Below are 18,952 nucleotides of genomic sequence, written 5' to 3' on the forward strand. Positions count from 1 at the left end.
TGCTCTCCGAGAGTAAGAACCGATTGTTATTGGCGAATGGGCGCATCCTTAGATGCTTACAGATTAGCGCAAAATAAGACAGCCGTGGCCAGAGCTGCGAGATCAAGCGGAATCTGTTGTTGTCACTGTTTCTTATTGTCGGGGATTGTGCAGGGTTCTTGAAGGCTTTTATCTTGACTTTGCGGGTGAAGCCACTTTACCATGTGTCTAAGAACAGCAGCCTTGCGTTGCCTGCTGCTGTCCAGTTTATGCTGAACACAATTTATTGAACACTTTAACTACTTATAAAACCTCTGTCAAACCACTGCTGGATTAAGGCCTCCCCATGTCATGCCAGTCATGACCATACTTCACCACATTGATCATTGTGGGTTGGTGGAGGGGGGAAGACTCAGGGCCGGTTCAGATATCACTCCACACTTTCATTATCTGTGGCCAGAAATCAAACTGAGGTTGCTGAGCTCATTGCGCAGTGCATAAACCACTGCACCACCGCTTCATCAACAGTATTAATAACCTACCCATCTTCGTCTCCCCTGCGCTGATGATTATGTAACACACCACGTACACTTTTATGGTTGAGTCAACCTAGAGGTGGCCCAGGAATGGTTCAGATATCATTTGCCACTGACGTTAGCCACGGCTGGGAATTGAACTCAGGTAGCCGGGTTTGTTGTGAACGGCGCGCTAGCCCACTGCGTCACCGCTCCCCTCTCACAGACGGGCATTTTCATTTTCTCGTCTCACTCTCTGACCCGCACGTCAATCTGCGATCAGTAGCCACGTTGAGCTCTCTCGCGTGCAAAATGAAAGGTGAAGCGTTCTTACTGACAGCATCAACCTTTGCACGTAAACGTGTTCAGTAGCAGGCAAGTAGAAAGGCACCGACTCATAGATTACGTCCAATGTTTACACTCCCAATACACAATCGAAGTTTGCGAATTATCTGCAGGCGACATTTGCTAATTGTTTACGTTTGGGCGAGCGGAGCGAATGGGATTATAAATAGATAGACAAAGCTAATTATTATTTTTAAAATATGAAGCAAGACGGTTAAAACCAGATGAAAATCTATTCACTAATTTCAAATCACACACCCAAATCTTGACAAATCTGGCCCGTTGTGGCACTTATACAGAGATCAGAGCTTTAAAGCTCAGTAGGCCTTACCTGGTAACATAAAAATAGTTTAGTTTAACAGCAGAATCTGTTTGTGCCCCAGGGCGCTGGAGCAGGAGACATCTCCCCACCTCCGTCCTCTTTCACGATATATGTTTCTCCGTACTTAACGGGAATTCAGTTTCCCATTGCCATCGCTCGGTTGTGTCACTTGATTTTGGAAGCTCGATGAGGGGTGGAGGAGTGAGCTGACTCGCGTACCGGTGCGATACGGGAGGGCTTAATCTTTGTCATTTGGGGAAAAAATAGGAAGATGAAATGAAAAACAGCCCAATTAAACGACACTTAATCAAGGTAGTATTGTTTATATTGTTGGTATTAAAATGATCATGCAGGATTTATTAATTTTTGTGGCTCCCTCTGGCATTCCAAACTAAATTAAACTATATTTATTCCACCTGGTAAGGCCCACTGAGCTATATAGCTTTTTTTTTCAGAAGCGACCTGGCCACACATGACAACTCAACGAAGTGCCTTATCACGTGGAAATATATAGCAGCCAGATACTCTAAATACACGTTGATGATAAATGCGGAGGGGAAAAACCGAAGGACCGGGAGAAAAATCCACGCGACCACAGGCAGAACAAGCAAACTCCAAATATACATGCTCTTTGGTTCTTTCGGTAAAGTAACGGAGGTAGAAAGATAAAATAAATAAAAAATATATCACGACTTCACCGAAAGAACCAAAGAGTGTGGATTCCTGCAGTCACGAAAGCTTCAAATCAAGATCCAAATATACAGCAGCAGGCGTCAGCGTCAGGATCGAACCCGTGACCTCCTGCATAGCAGGCGAGGGAGATAACATCTCTCCACCGTGACGCCTTGGACACAGCTAACGTTGACTCCTCCACCGCTCACCTCACGTAAATCCAGCCCTGGGTACGAACCTTGTAACCCCCCCCCATTCCCCCTCCCACCCCGCATTCCCCCCCCCACCCACCAATTATTTGTTTGCTATACAAGAATGTATTCTTTTTTTTAGTCACATTTGCTCATCTCGTTTGTACTGTTTGTGATTGTTTTGACCTTTTATAAATGTTTTCTTGTTGATGCATCTCTCGTGAGGATAAAGACTTGAGACATTCGTGGAAGGCTCCTTACAAATGAATGTAAATTATTATAATTATTACTTGATTTCAAGGTGTATTGATTATGCATCATTCATTCACGGTAACGTGGTGTGTCATTCAATATAAAGTGTTGTGTACCGTAGTGGAAACAATGCTAGTGAACACGCAACAAACCTTATGAAGCAGAAGTGAACAAAACACGTAATTTTGCCAATGGATATCGATTATTTACCCTACGAAGCGTGTATCGTATCGCGTCTATGAGAACCGTTTTTCTATTCATATATCTTTTATTTAATGGGTTTGTGTGATCGCACCAACCACTAGAGGCTGAAAAAAAATCTCGAATAAAATGTTGACCCCGGAATCGCAAAAATTCATAGAATCACCGAAAGGGCCGAGGAGAAGAGCAAGTAAATCATTCCACACCGATTCCATAACCGGAAGCAGACTGTGCATTCACTCAAGGCCCCCGTGTGTACATACCGTGTGTGTAACGCAACAGAGGGCATCGGATTTGTATCCAAAAGCGGTACTCGGGAGACCCCGAGTCACGATTGCATCCACGGATACAGACGCCCGGTGCGTCTTTAATGGGAAGGGACGGCGTCGCGAATGAACGCTCTTGGCATCGCCCTCCCGAGCGAGTCGTGCACCCCCCCCCCCCCCAACAAAAAACAGAAGTGTCCTGCAGCTTCGTCCCGTTAACGGAGGCCGTTGCCACTGTTGCCGTCACGTCCGCTTGACACGCTCAATTGATTGCGGGTCATCAAATTAGGCGTTTGTTATTGCTATTGATTCGGTCCCAAATTGAGATTCGTGGCGTGCGGAAAAAAAATATATATTGCACGCGCGTGCATTCAGGGAGGCGCGCATCAAACAACGTACACGCGCGTGGGGAAACGCGCGAATGAGAGTTCAAAGGAAGATGTGACCCAAGAAAAACACAAACGCCTCTTGTCTTGCACCTACATAATTAGGCTCTGTGTCCTGATCTATCCAACTTGCGCTTAAAGCTTCACTAGAAATAAACCCACGAGCGCTGGCCATTTCACAGACTCTAGCCCTACTCTTAACCCTGAGCAACCAGCCAACCGGCGACTAATACCAGCAACTCTCTCTGACCTGAAGGCCTGTGTTCTTAGTCACTCGGTTACAGCTCAGCTCTGGCATGGCTGTGGCTCTTGTGAGCTGGCTCAGAGCCACACCTAACTTGAGCCAGCTGTAAGTATTGCCACAGCCGTGCTTAGGATTTCCCCACGAGCTGAACCTCAAACAGAGCCGTGGCTGAGTCGCTCAATGTGTGTTCCAAATCAAACTGAGTGGGCTCCAGGCTGAGCCACGACTAAGCAAACGAACCATAAGCCTGCTCCTAAACCTACCTCCAGTGCTGGCCAATGCCATTTTCCCTCTCTGTTCTATTTACAGCTCATCCCTGGGGGTCATCATTTCAGCGGATGACTCGTGTTCCACTACACGTGTATATAACTCAATTCGATCAATTTCGTCAATTCCGTGTCCTTTATTTAAACCAGGTGAGAGTCCATCGGAAATCCAATCTCCCTTTATTGCTGTGGCCGCATCCGCGATGGCGGGACGGTCAGCCCGCACGTCCTTAGGCCCGTCCTCTGTGATGGCGTCGACGGTTCGAGTCCCTCTGCTGACGATGGGAAGTGTACACAGAGAATGGTCAATTTCGCTTCCTGCCATGAACACGATCATTAAAAAGTCTGTGTGTGACTTCAGATTTTTTTTTACATATATTAGGGCATTTTGCGTAACTGATGCCGTAACTAGACTTCCAAACACGGCGTAACTAAAGTATCTACCCCAGCATGCTGTGCTGGCCATGGGGGTTGTTTGACCATACTTTACCTCGCTGGTCATTGTACGTTGGTGAAGGGGATGGGTAGGCCAGATTTTATTAATATATTATTTAGGAAAATTATATGGTATGTACAGTTAGCCTAATGGGGTGAACAAAATTGTCCAAATGAGGTGGATAAAACAGAAAGCAATACAAAGAACACGGTTGTAAAAAGAGAGAAAATAGCACCGGTTAAGCACCGATTTCATGAGTTAAAACCAAAACAACTCTTTATAGATTGCGGGACTAGTGGGAAATTGGAGGAGTGAATGGTCACACATGGCTACTGCCCTACACGCACTTGAGCATGGAGACATTTTTTCAACTTCATTTACCAAGGGGAACCACTTAATCTTACACCTGGGCAATGCTAAGTCCTTAACAGTGCCTTCACTGGCCTGCACATCCCATAATGGTGACATTCAAAATCCAACATACAAAAAAAAGGCCGTAAAAAATGAGCCCGCCCGGTCGCCCCACGTCGTCTCGTTTGTATGCGCGCGCGCGAAGGCGGTGGCTGGCAGATGTCAGATTTTCATTTGCACCGTGCGCCGAATCCCGTGGCAGGGTTAACCGTTTAAAATGGCACACGGGCCATTTCCAATGTCCTTCAGCGCTCGCCGTTATATTTCATTTCTTTTTTTTGTCGTTGGTTAAAGCGGGCCACCGCCAGCGGCGGATGAAGTTCCAGTCCGTGGGGGCACGGTAAGTGACTCACGCGGCTTTGTTTTGGCGGTGGTGCCACCTCCACCTAGGGTTGCCACCTGCGTCCTAGTTTCACCAGGACGTTCTCTTTTAGAGTTAGCTCTTCCCGTAAGTCTTCCCGGGGAGATTACAGCTCCCGGCTTATGTCAGTTGCCAAATAATGCAACACTTGGAGACAACACATTTACATGCGGTTTATCTATCCCTCTCTCTCTCTCCTCTTGCGCTATTGTGAAATATTCATGTCGGCTATGATATGTTTCGGTCTTTTGCATCCCACTGGGATTTTTGCACACAGCGTTGGTGTACGGTGCTATTTCAGGAATATTTTGATGTTTTTTTCCTGGATTTTCTGTTTGGACATGCACAAAGTCACTTTAAGATATTTTCTTGTTCATGTTTTTGTTTTTTTGTTTGTTGCGGTTGCACCCGATTCAAGAGCCGAATGGCTCACAGGGCTATACCAAATAAATGAAACTATGAAAACTATGAAACCACAGAGGAGGCGACCCAACCTCCAGTGCTCCCTCGCCCACCATCAGCTGCGTGCGTATTCATGCTCGCTCAGAGCCATAGGTAGAGTGCTCTGGAAGAAAGACGTGAAATTGTTTTCCGTGAATAACAGACCTCGATGGCATGGTCAACCATTTGATGTCGATACCAGCTTCCAGCTGATAAATATACATATATACAACGACCGTGAAGGATGTTGGTGTCGCGTCGTAAGTCGTGATACACATTCTTCATAATGCAATTCCCCATCTTGAGGGCAGTCCACCCTAGAGGTACAGGGCCCACCTTTAATGGTCACCCTCTCAACTACTGTCACCGTCCGATCATACTCAGCTTTTAATTATAAAATGTCCATTCGAGGTGTGTGACATTGGACTAGGATACAAATTAAACAAAACACCCTAACGCACCTGTCGACCCTACCCCACTGGTTCAGGGTTGTGACACATGGGTGAGAATGTACACATTTTAACATGTCCCTTTTAAATTGATTAATTCGACCTTGAAGATAATAAGGCCAAAATTGATGTGTTTGTCTTCTTTAATGATCACTACAGGAGCCGTGCGCTGTGATAACTGACAACCCTTTGTCAATCCTCTGCTGGCGAAGTCCTCCCCACGGCCGTGTGAGTCTTTGTGGTTGTTTGACCATATTTCACCACACTGGTCAGGGTAAGATGGTGAAGGCGGTGGGGGCGAGGGGCGGTCGGGGGGGGGGGGTGAGATCGTAGCACAGCCTCTACCACTGTGCCTCTGCTCACGACATTTTTCACTCACCCCGCACACGGACACTCCTCAAACACCAGCACAACCGTCGCACGCGCTCAAACAAAAAACAAAAATCCCCCGTACAGCCTTAACAGACTGTTGGGGCAAGTGCTGTTAACGAGTACCTATGAAGGCCGGAACGATACACGAGGGGGTGGGTGGCCAACACCACGCCCGAACGCCTTTGTCTCCCCAGTGGCGATATTTACGCACCGCACCAGGTACTCATTTGATGCTGAGTCGACCTCAAACACACGCACGCACACGCGCTCGCCCCTTCCCTACCACCGCTCGCCTCCCGTCTCCCTCGAGCCCCGAGCATTTTTTTATTTCCACTGAACCATAATCATCCGGAGACGCTTGAGGGGGCGTCTGATGGGCGCCCGGGGGGGTGGGGGGTGGGGAGAGGTTAGTGGTGGTGGCAGTGGTGGTGGTTAAAAGGGTGAGTGACGGGGCCGCACGGAGCCAAGCCTTGCAAAGTAGCCGGCGCGCGCCGCCGCCGCCATCCGTTCCCCATAATCCTTCCCGACTGTTTTTTTTTTTAAACCCCGCACAGCCAACGGCGCAGCGGGCACGCCGCAGACACGGGCAGCCGTTGCGTATTAGCTCCCTTCACATCACATTAAAATGCTTGTCGCAGTTAATAAGGCTCTCATAATCATCATTATCGCCATCATTAGCATCAAAGTCACTTTCACCACCCCACTCTCCAGCCCCCAACCATAATCTCTCGCTCTTCCCCTCTAGGCCAAGCCGGGTGCAGGCTAAGTGGGTTGCTGCGCCTCTGCGCAGGACGACCACCGCCGGGTCGTCTGAGGATTTGGAGGGTGTCTGGAACTCGCCTGGGGCGCTACACGAGTTATCTGTAATTGCGAATGAATTTGTGCAAACACGTGTTTAAAGAGGTGCCTGCTGATTTAAAGTTTAGTCACACGTGTTGGGAGAGGAAGCGGTGGACCCATGGGTGGGTAGTTGTCAGAATCCGGCGGGGCTTGTTTTAGTACCGCATGAGGCTAGCACCGATGCCATCATTCGTCTTCTCTGTAGAGCCTCCAAAATGAGGGGTCTTCAAAGAGGCTTTCGTATTGATGCTCCCCTTGGAAATATCCCCATGAAGCCCCGGTATGTTATAATACAAAACAGCAGCCCTTTTGTCAATTCGTCACACAATGAGAGCCTTCCCGCGTTGGTACAGACCATGCGGTCTCTTTTTGAGTGCGGGGTGATTGCATGCAGGGAGCATATTCATGGGAGGCTCAGTACGGGACAACAATGGATTTTGCCGCAATCTGCTCTGCTGCCGACAGCGTAGCCTCACCCGCCGCAGCCTGTAACCCCCTATGCTCCTTGCACGGACTCGTCAGGTGGAGAGACAGACCACCAAGTCGGCAGGGTGATGGCACCAAGATGCGAGCGTACAGAGCAGGGGAGGCGGGGGGGCAATGGGCACCGCTCTTGTTCTACTTTGGCGTCTGCTCACAAGTGAAGAGACGAGGATGAATGCGAGAGATGGCTGGGATACGTCGGTGAGAGTAAGCGGATGCCGCTACCCATCTCAGACCAAGCTGAAAGAAATTCGACTCGGATAACTAGGACGTGTCATATAAGGGGAGGAAAGAGGGCACTGGAAGAAAACAAGGGGTGATGAACACGGAAGCACGAGTGCAGAGACTGAGATGCAGGGACTAGAATGAGTTCGTTGTCAGCGGTGAACCGGGATATGAATGACTGGGAAGTGGACGTGGAGATGATGGCCCAGTATAGGAGTGAGCGGAGAAAGAGGAGCAGAGGAGGCGGATCCCAGCATTGGGTGGGGAAATATTCCAGGAAGAAGAGAGGATTTGGTATCCCACGCAGACTCTGCTTGAACGCACACGGAGTTATTGTGCCGAAGCCCACGCGATTCACGTGCAGCAGGGTCATGGGTATGGGTGGAGGTGCGTGGAGCAACAACAGACACTATGCACGGCAGGTTGCTGTGGGGGGTGGGGGGTTTCCTTCTTCATTTTCTTTTTTGTAAATCGCTTGAGCCAGCCGGTTCCTATTTAATAAGACAAAGGTAATCCGATGGAATAACTGAACACGGGTCAAGTGTCAACGACAGGGCAATACTCTGCGGGGAGAAGCGTGGGTGTGGGAAAATAAAAGAAAGATGACGACGATGAAACGGATTCGTTCGTGTAAGCAGAGGTTCGGTTAAAGGGGTGCGTTGGCCCCGGCGGTAATTGCAGCTGTCGCATCGGCGTATCCTAAGCAGCGCTGAAGACGCAGACCGAATTTAAATGACTGTGAGAATTTAAACCAAAACAACAACAAGGCAGTCAATACTTGGGCTGATAGGAATTTATCAGGACACATATTGGCATGCGCCACTCCATCACGGGGGACAGTGGTGGTGGAAGGAGGAGCGGGCGGGTGGGAGAGAGAGGACGAGGTGACTCCTCGCCCATGTCCCTCGCGGGTTTTCCAATCTCCACATTGATTCTCCATGCGACGATCGGATTGGGGCGCAAAATTACACACGCGTGTGCATTTTACTCAAGGAAAGCAATACATGGGGAGGAAAGGTGCTTGCAGCTGCAGGGCAGGAGTGCATTCATTAAAAATTTAAAAATTTTGGAAATTAATGCACCTTTTATTTAAGCCTCCTGATGCTATTTCGGTCATTGGAGGGAGGGGTTTGTTTGACCATACTTTGCCAGAGCTGGTCAGTGTGCGAGTTGATGAAAGTGGGTGCCCAGGACCGGTTCAGATAACAACAACAAAAACGTACATTTATAACGACGCAGGAGGGAATGGGAGGGAGCGAGAAATGGAAGGAGTAAAAGGAATCAACGAAGGGGGTCCAACGGCACGGGGATGAAAAGCATTAATATTGAGGAGATGCCTTGGGGATGGGAGTTCCCGAGGGAGGGGGGGGGGGACACAGCACCACTCGCCACTGATGTTAGCCGTGGTCGGGTATCCAACTCTGGTCGCCAGAGTTTGCGCGGTAAGTCCAACAGACTCTGGCTGGCACACACACTTGTGATTCAGAAGTAACAAAAAACTGGGCATCAGACTTTGATGATGGAACAAGTGGGAGATCGAGAAAGATCTGAGACGTACATTTCATCCAGCTTTGCCTCATTCCGTATTCTTTAGCTCGGCTGCTGGGCCAGTCAATTGCACTTGTGAAGTGAACGGACCTATTACTTTATGAGCGGCAGACCCACAGTCAATTACGCTGTTTTAGAGACAAAGTGCTAATGACTTTCTGGGGCTTTTTCTAATTTCGTACTCGGCTGCTGCGCTCGTGCCTACGGAGTGTGAGGGCTGATGATGATGTTAAACTTTTTCTGCCACAAGTTTCCAGCCTTTGGGAGTGAAACTAAACCGCGAGCCCGAAAAGGCAATTAAGCCGAAATTGCAATGGGGGGGGGGGGGGGGGATGACAAAAAAAGCTTGCAGATACTACTAACGGCGCAGACTCAGACCGAGACTCACTCGAACGACGACAAAACAAAGAGTCCCGAGGGACAACACCCCGGAAAAGCCCTCCCTCCACCCCCGCCCCCCCCCCGAGGACGCGACGGTGTACATTTTCTGCAACTGCGTTGAAGATCGCGCGTAACAAAAAATATTTAGAATAACAGCCACGCGAAACGGAGCGCGACACTCGAAGTGCCACTTTAAATTTAACGTGCGCCCAATAAATAATGATCTTTGTTACCCGTGTTTAATAAAAATTCATGGCGCCGTCGTCGCAGTAATTTTTCGCCGTTTGCTCAGGTTGCTCGTTCGCCCATTGCGGGGTGAGGGCGACTTTTGCCTTGCTGAAGGGGAAGACGGGCGGGGGTGGGAGGAGGAGGTAGAGGAGAGACAGGAGGCAGGGGAAGTAAGCAGTAATTAAAACAAAAATTTAGCGGAGAGAGATGGAAAAAAAAGTGACAACAGAAGGTAAACTAATGAATGCAATTACGGGCAATATGTTGAAATTATAGAGAACACGGAGAAGATGTGTATTAAACCGGCCGACCCATTTTATTACATTTAAAAAAATCATCATAACTCTCTCGCCAGATTCATAATTTCTCATTAATGACTTCATAAACATTTGCATTTTATTTAGAAGATGGCATTTTCCATTTGAACGGATGTAACTGGAGCACAACCTGCAAAGGAGGTCCATGATGTATCAATCAAGTCGCCATAACTAGTTTGCAATATTTTGCATCTGTTGGGTTTTTATCAGTGCAATGTCATGTGCTTTATTTAACCAGGTGTGAGCCGAAATGGGTTTCGTTATACGTTTTGGTTAAATCACACAAAAGGTAAGTGGGAACTGCATTTGTAGTGGCACAAAAAAAAACACATCACCTTTATGACTGACATCAGTTAATAAGAGACAAAATATACGCGAAGGTAATATGTAATATTTTGGTCAGGAATGGAATAGTGACCTGAGTTTGATTCCTGGCCACGGTGAGCATCAATGGCCAGTGATATCTGTACCGTTCCTGGGTGCCCCCATTTCACCAACTCGCACTGACCAGCATGGTCAAGTATGGTCAAACAACCCCCACTACTGGCACGCCATAGTGCGGAGGCTTTCATCCAGTAGTGGATTGACAAACGACTGTAAACTAATGTTTGGGCAGTGTCCCATCTTCAGAGCGGAGAGAAAGGGCAGCGAGATTTACTGGTTTAAAATTGCAGTCCTCCAACTCATAGTGTGGCCTCCAACTACAATTTATAGTTGTGGGGCACAATTCACACGTTTTGGCTTATCTTTGGCAGATCGATTATAAAAAAAAACGCACGGTGCAAAAGTGGGTATACCCTGTGAAGCGTGCTCCATCCTATTCACATCTCCACATGATTAGATCATATTATGCAGATGAAGAGCAAGTGGAGTGCCTTGGGAAAACTGAACTTGGTTTACGAAAGTCAAATTATCAGTGTGCCTTTACAAAAAGTGCTTAATCACTGCACGTTACTTTATAAATTCGGACTATACGTAGCAATTATAGCCCCCTGCCGGCAGACAAATGCCCCAGGTCACACCTGTAAATGACCCATCCCGGTCTCCTGGGTTCTCACCTGGTTAAACAAAATTAACTTGAAACCTACAATTACACAGTAGATCAGAAACGTAGACATTTGCAAAGAAACGTATTTTTTTAATGCCACGTTAAAAGCACGTGATACTTGGTGACGCTGAATTGGCGGTGGTGCACATGCACAAATAACAAAACAACTCGACTCAACACACTCATCGCTGACACTGACTTATAAAGAAAAGGTACATTATAGGTGACATTTTGGGCATTGGGCCTTCTTCACAGCACACACAGAGTAGCCGGCGTTTTTCTCCACTCCTATGTTTGACCATACTTCACCACAAAGCTGCCTTAATCTTGCTCTAAGGCACCTTCGCGGTGAAGTATGGTCAAACAAGCCCTATAAACGGCACAGCGTGGCGAGTCCTCCAATCGGCAGCAGATACAAATGAGTACCACTTTGTGGCGAAGTCACCAGTGGTTGTCCAATGGATAGGCACATCCTGCCATAGGAATGTGGAATGTCCACTTCTGGCTGTAAACGGGAGATGATCAATGCCTCAATGCTCATTTGAGTAGGAAAACTCTTTTAATTATGCTGAAAAATGTGTTTTCATTATTTTACCACCTCAAAATCTTATGTTTTTTTTTTACCTAAGCTTTATTTGCAACATCACCATAAAGCCAGCAAATTCAGGGAAATACAAAAGGCAGAAGTTGACATTCGGAGAGATTCGGATTCAATATAAAAGTAATAAAAAGGAAGTAATGTGTGGCACAGCTCCCTAAATGACATTAGATCCACAGCAGATACTGGAGTCAGCCGAAACCTCTGGGTTCGGGGAAAAAAAATCCACACTTTGCTTTTACAATATTTAGAAAATGGATTTTAATAATGAATGCATTAATTTTGCATTGTACATTGGTTTTCATTTTTGTTCCGCTCTCCCTACCCAATTCAGTACCACAGCAGTAAATATTTTATGTTGTGGAGTGGCAGAAAAATAAATGAGGAAAAAATTGCATTTGTGCTCAGTTATTTACTTTTTTTTATTTTAAATCCACATTTATTTATTTTCCCTTTAGTAGATCCCATTGTGTCTTGCCACTCATCCTTGAAAAACAGAGGGTGGGGTGAAGACGAGTGGTGGTGGGGGGGGGCGATGTGGGGGGGGGGAGCGGTGGGGGGTGTGGGGGCGGAGGAGGAAGGGGAGGGGTATTTTGTTTTTGTTGTTCGCCTTTTGTTGAGGACGGCGTGAACGGGACGGAGGATTCGTCACAAACGGGAAGACAATAAGAGACCGAGGTCACGGGAGCATTTTCAGAAGTGAGCGCGAAAGCAATAAAGTCATCAAGCAGAATCTATTCCCATCTGCTGTCCCCTAAAGACATGACATGCGTTTAAATTATGAAAGCACCGGCACCATTACGATACTCTGGGGGTATTTTTTTTCAAAACATTATTACATATTGCATTGTCTGGACATGCCCGGGGGTTTGTTTATAAGACGAACTGCTGTGAGTAAAGGTAATTTGTGAAAAAAAATGTAAATATACAGCATTAAAAAGAGAAAATCGCCTGTTAAGATGACAATGCCGAGAATTCCACAATAGCTCATCCTCGGATGAAATATTCTACTGTAATATCACCCAGGACTGAGAGTGCCATACAAAACAATCGACGACGGCTCTTTTTTTTTTTAAATGCTTCAAATTCGTGCAAAATTGCAGGATGAGGAGAATAAAGAGGCAATTACGGCCGACACAAAGTCGGAAGACTGTGAACAAGTCTCCGTTATACACGGCGGGACCCCCGAGCCTGCTTGCCTGCCTGCCTGCCATCCAGCCTGCCTGCCTGCCTGAACAAGCCGATTTGTGGTTCGGGGCAATTGTGCTGTCCCTTTCGAAGACTCCCTAATTGCAATGTAACGTCAGATTGGAGCGACAAGCATCGAGGAGCGGCTTACCAGCGGGGGTGTGGGGGGGGGGCTGGGGCTCAGCGCCGTGCCTCAGACAGCCAGGGCAGAGCGAAATGAGACGAGAAAGAGGAGGAAGGGGGTGGGGGACACCAACATGTCTGTGTCCGGTAATTTGGCGAAAGCTACCCGGGCGCAATTGAGGTCGGCGAAATCCATCAGGAGCGACGGCTCGTAATGCAGAAGCCCACGCAACACTTAGTGTTGAACTGATGGGCGCATTAAGCGATGCTGACCTATTTCAGACGCGCCGCGAAGTACATTCTTGCGAGAAACGTCCTCCAAATGTGTTCGCAAGGAACATATTGTGCGCGTGCGGTTTGAGGCTAAGCATATGACCGCGACGTTCTATTTTAGAAATAAATAACCTGCAACTACATTTTTTTAAGTTGATGTTGCTTTCGGCCTCTATTGATGGTGAAATGGAGGCCTCTCATTGGCGATACAATGCGCAGTGTAATATGTATATTTACTGCATGCGTGGTCATGATACAGCTCATTTGGTAGACCAGCATGTTTTAAAGGATTGTCATCATAATCATCAGCCCTCTGCAGTTGAGAACATGAACACGACCTGATGTGCTAACACCTCTCTTGGTGGGACATCAATAATGATGTCGTTTTTAATAATGAGGCTGGTGCCCACCATAAGAACATGGAATTTCCAACACTGCCTGAGGACCACCAACATATTGATGTCCCGCAAACCTCCGATTAGCACGGTTGGCTACGTAAAGTGCGAAGGAAGTTCACCATACATACAGTGAGGGAAAAAAGTATTTGATCCCCTGCTGATTTTGTACGTTTGCCCACTGACAAAAAATGATCAGTCTATAATTTTAATGGGAGGTTTATTTGAACAGTGAGAGACAGAATAACAACAAGAAAATCCAGAATAACGCATGTCAAAAAATGTTATAAATTGATTTGCATTTTAATGAGGGAAATATGTATTTGACCCCCTCTCAATCAGAAAGATTTCTGGCTCCCAGGTGTCTTTTATACAGGTAATGAGCTGAGATTAGGAGCACACTCTTAAAGGGAGTGCTCCTAATCTCAGCTTGTTACCTGTATAAAAGACACCTGTCCAAAGAAGCAATCAATCAATCAGATTCTTAACTCTCCACCATGGCCAAGACCAAAGAGCTCTCCAAGGATGTCATGTACAAGATTGTAGACCTACACAAGGCTGGAATGGGCTACAAGACCATTGCCAAGCAGTTTGGTGAGAAGGTGACAACAGTTGGTGCGATTATTCGCAAATGGAAGAAACACAAAAGAACTGTCAATCTCCCTCAGCCTGGGGCTCCATGCAAGATCTCACCTCGTGGAGTTGCAATGATCATGAGAACGGTGAGGAATCAGCCCAGAACTACACGGGAGGATCTTGTCAATGATCTCAAGGCACCTGGGACCACAGTCACCAAGAAAAAAATTGGTAACACACTACGCCGTGAAGGACTGAAATCCTGCAGCGCCCGCAAGGTCCCCCTGCTCAAGAAAGCACATATACATGCCCATCTGAAGTTTGCCAATGAACATCTGAATGATTCAGAGGACAACTGGGTGAAAGTGTTGTGGTCAGATGAGACCAAAATGGAGCTCTTTGGCATCAACTCAACTCGCCGTGTTTGGAGGAGGAGAAATGCTGCCTATGACCCCAAGAATACCATCCCCACCGTCAAACATGGAGGTAGAAACATTATACTTTGGGGGTGTTTTCTGCTAAGGGGACAGGACAACTTCACCGCATCAAAGGGACGATGGACGGGGCCATGTACCGTCAAATCTTGCGTGAGAACCTCCTTCCCTCAGCCAGGGCATTGAAAATGGGTCGTGGATGAGTATTCCAGCATGACAATGACCCAAAACACACAGCCAAGGCAACAAAGGAGTGGCTCAAGAAGAAGCACATTAAGGTCCTGGAGTGGCCTAGCCAGTCTCCAGACCTTAATCCCATAGAAAATCTGTGGAGGGAGCTGAAGGTTCGAGTTGCCAAACGTCAGCCTCGAAACCTTCATGACTTGGAGAAAATCTGCAAAGAGGAGTGGGACAAAATCCCTCCTAAGATGTGTGCAAACCTGGTGGCCAACTACAAGAAACGTCTGACCTCTGTGATTGCCAACAAGGGTTTTGCCACCAATTACTAAGTCATGTTTTGCAGAGGGGTAAAATACTTATTTCCCTCATTAAAATGCAAATCAATTTATAACATTTTTGACATGCGTTTTTCTGGATTTTTTTGTTGGTATTCTGTCTCTCACTGTTCAAATAAACCTACCATTAAAATTATAGACTGATAATTTCTTTGTCAGTGGGCAAACGTACAAAATCAGCAAGGGATCAAATACTTTTTTCCCTCACTGTACATACGTGAGAATTGGCAAACACATGTTTGAGCCTTGTAACACTTAGACATTTTGCCTATGACTAAATCATGTAACTAATAATAATGACAAGGTCTATAGTGCCGTAAACATGGCAAGCAAGCCATGACATTGGCGCTGAACAAATGAGGAAAACATTAAACGATAGTCTTTGATGCATTCCAGGGAGAATTTCATGTTACGTCACTTGTGGCTATTGACAAGGCGAGCAGGTTTGAGCGAGATTCTGAATGGCGGCAGCTACTCAGACGTTCAGACGTTCAGACGCGCAGGGGCAAGGACAGTTGCAGGCACGTGGGCCGGCAACTGCAAAGAGACGATCACCGAACATTGCTAGGAACACGCAAGTCATCGTGCGCCCAGTCTCATCGGATTTAAAAAGCCGAGCTAACGTGGTTCGTGCTTGGATAGGTGACCACAAGGGATGTCCAGGTGTTGTGACCAGGATATGGCAGTGTTGAGTGTCGCCCACCTCGTATAATGCACGGGCGGGTTTTCTCTGCCAAATGCCCATCGATGTAGCTGTAAAAAAATGCTCAATTCAAGGCCCTACTGAAAAAAAGATTCTTGATATTCGGCGAGGCTTTTCTTGGGTTAAGTTATTGGCTTCTACGATACGTTGTTATTTGTTGGCAAGTGCCCATTTGAGCTTGTATACTTTGATATTACATTTTTTACATCTCCACATATTCTTAGTTTTTTCGGTAAAGTCACGTTGAAGAGAAACAACAGAATAACAAAATATATATAAAACAATAAAAAATTCTCACGACGTTTCGACCATAACTCAAACGGTCATCATCAGGTGTGTCGGTTTGCATAAATGTATTTTTAAAACGGCATATTTATTTATTTATAAAAAAAAACGTTTGCGTCACGCGCAGCGATTGGCAGTTTGCCCAGGACTAGTCCATCTATTTTTTGAAAAGAGGAGGGGGGAGACGAAATTTTTTTTTTATGTATGCTGTCTGAAAGCCACTGTAAGCGTGAACAATCAATCAAGAACTGAAATGATTTATCAAATCTTTCCAATGATTGCTAAGATAGAATCCATCTTCTCGGTTGAAATTGTCTCTGTGCTTGTATATGTGGATAGCCTCATGAACGAATCTCTCATGGAAGCCAGATGGCTTACAAAGAACCTCCGTCTTGGAAAAGTCAATGGCATGTGAGCCTACTGAATTAGAACAATGATCTGCTACGGCCGAGGTGTTGGTCCTACCGTGTTTAAGGTCTGCTTTATGTTCACGAATGCGGTCCGAGATATGGCGTTTGGTTTCTCCAATGTAACTACTACCACAGAGGCAACTTAGTTTGTAGACACCAGGGTATTGTATGTCCGGAATCACATCTCGGACCGCATTCGTGAACATAAAGCAGACCTTAAACACGGTAGGACCAACACCTCGGCCGTAGCAGATCATTGTTCTAATTCAGTAGGCTCACATGCCATTGACTTTTCCAAGACGGAGGTTCTTTGTAAGCCATCTGGCTTCCATGAGAGATTCGTTCATGAGGCTATCCACATATACAAGCACAGAGACAATTTCAACCGAGAAGATGGATTCTATCTTAGCAATCATTGGAAAGATTTGATAAATCATTTCAGTTCTTGATTGATTGTTCACGCTTACAGTGGCTTTCAGACAGCATACATAAAAAAAAAATTTCGTCTCCCCCCTCCTCTTTTCAAAAAATAGATGGACTAGTCCTGGGCAAACTGCCAATCGCTGCGCGTGACGCAAACGTTTTTTTTTATAAATAAATATGCCGTTTTAAAAATACATTTATGCAAACCGACACACCTGATGATGACCGTTTGAGTTATGGTCGAAACGTCGTGAGAATTTTTTATTGTTTTATATATATTTTGTTATTCTGTTGTTTCTCTTCAACGTGACTTTACCGAAAAAACTAAGAATATGAATTACTGCAGTCACGAAAGCTTTAAATCAAAATCTCCACATATGTTAATGAAAAATAAATTGGCAAGCGTATAATTAATAGCAGCGTGTCATTAAACTTCATGAACTATTTCTTGTTGCCCATTCATGTTAGCAAAGGCATAAAAAATGTAAAGGTGCCAAAACCTCTAACGTCCTTTGAGCTTGTTAGAACTTTAGTAGCGATCACATTTTAAATCAATGAATAAATGCTCACCATCTGTGCCACAGGGAAAGGGCGCCGATTATTGACCCGCACGACTGCGCACTTAATAACCAAAACCTGTCAAGAAGACGCGTCGGATTTCACACGTCTCACTTCGCAGGCAGACGGGCACATATCTCTAATCTCAAGCCATTTAAAATAAACTGAGATGATGGAGATGGCTCGCTCAGGGGTCAGAGCGATGAGCCAGGACTGCTGGAATATTGCATGCTTCAAAGCTGGATTTCGGTTGCCTCTGATTAAAAAATAGTTCTCACGTGCTCGCTAATGATCTCAAGCTAATGATCTCAGCCCAGTCACTGATGAGTATTTGTTTTTTAAACATAACGTAACATTTGGTTTTGCACTTGATTTGGATAAATTGCAATGAAAAATATAGTTTTTACTTTCTGTAAAAAAATGTTTAAACTAAACTATTTTTATTTCACCAGGTAAGGCCCACTGAGCTATATAGCTCGTTTTCAGACGTGACCTGGCCACAAATGATAGCTCAACGAAGTGGCTCATCATGTGGAAATTTATAGCAGCCAAATACTCTAAACGTATGTTAATTCCAAATGTGAAGGGAAAAACCGGAGGATGCGGAGAAAAATCAATGTGACCGCAGTGAGAGAGAAAGACACGCAAACTCCACATATATAGGGGTCAGGGTTGGGATCGAACCCACGACCTCTTGTAAACCAGATGAGGTAGTTAACATCTGGCCACCATGGCACCCACGGTGGCAGGTTGCATGGAAAGGTACCACCCACTACTCTGTGGACCAGGCATCACTGGAAAGAAGTCAGAGGTAGCTTTGTGACATCTACTTCAGAGGGGTTTTCTCTTCTGGAAAAAGGTTGCATCACTCTGCTAAAGTTTCAAATGAATGTTGTCTCATGACGTGACACCGATAGGACCATTCAGATAGAATTGGGGAAAAGGACAGAATATTTAATGGTTTTAAAATTACAAAATAACTGAGATGTGGCAAGGGCTGAATGACCTATAGTCTGTGTGCTGTTGAGTGACTGGTGAAGGAGAGAACAGATGCAATTTGGTGATATTTTGGTTCATTAGGGGTTCTGTACTGGCACGGTGTTATAACCGGATCGCCAATAGTTTACGAGTGTGGCTGTGTACGGGGAGCAGCAGTGTAGTGGTTCGCGTGCTCTGCTACGAACCCATCGATCTGATTTCGATTCCCACTCATAGCCAACACCAGTGACCATTATCGGAGCTGGTCTTTGACCTCCCATAGGTCGACGGCCTCAAATGAGTACCTGGTGTGG

General features: G+C 46.1%; 1 protein-coding gene across 5 annotated transcripts in view; it reads right to left on the reverse strand.

The window, feature by feature from the left end:
• The window catches only part of LOC116943612 (uncharacterized), an 84,284-nt gene that overhangs the window by 6,750 nt on the left and 58,582 nt on the right, over window positions 1–18,952 (reverse strand). For 2 of the 5 annotated variants that reach the window (XM_076067833.1, XM_076067832.1), the window contains exon 9: window positions 15,742–16,034. The exons of 1 other annotated variant lie outside the window; for it this stretch is intronic. In XM_076067833.1, coding sequence (XP_075923948.1) covers window positions 15,757–16,034 — 278 coding nt within the window. In that variant the 3' untranslated portion in view covers window positions 15,742–15,756. Of the gene's footprint in view, window positions 1–3,546; window positions 3,915–9,819; window positions 9,919–15,741; window positions 16,035–18,952 lie in introns of those variants that run through there. 2 more of the 5 variants (XR_012942181.1, XM_076067834.1) reach the window with 2 other exon arrangements.

The sequence above is a fragment of the Petromyzon marinus genome, chromosome 18, assembly GCF_048934315.1.
Source record: "Petromyzon marinus isolate PM22_M1 ecotype Great Lakes invasive population chromosome 18, UKy_Petmar_22M1.pri1.0, whole genome shotgun sequence".
Classification (NCBI taxonomy): domain Eukaryota; kingdom Metazoa; phylum Chordata; class Hyperoartia; order Petromyzontiformes; family Petromyzontidae; genus Petromyzon; species Petromyzon marinus.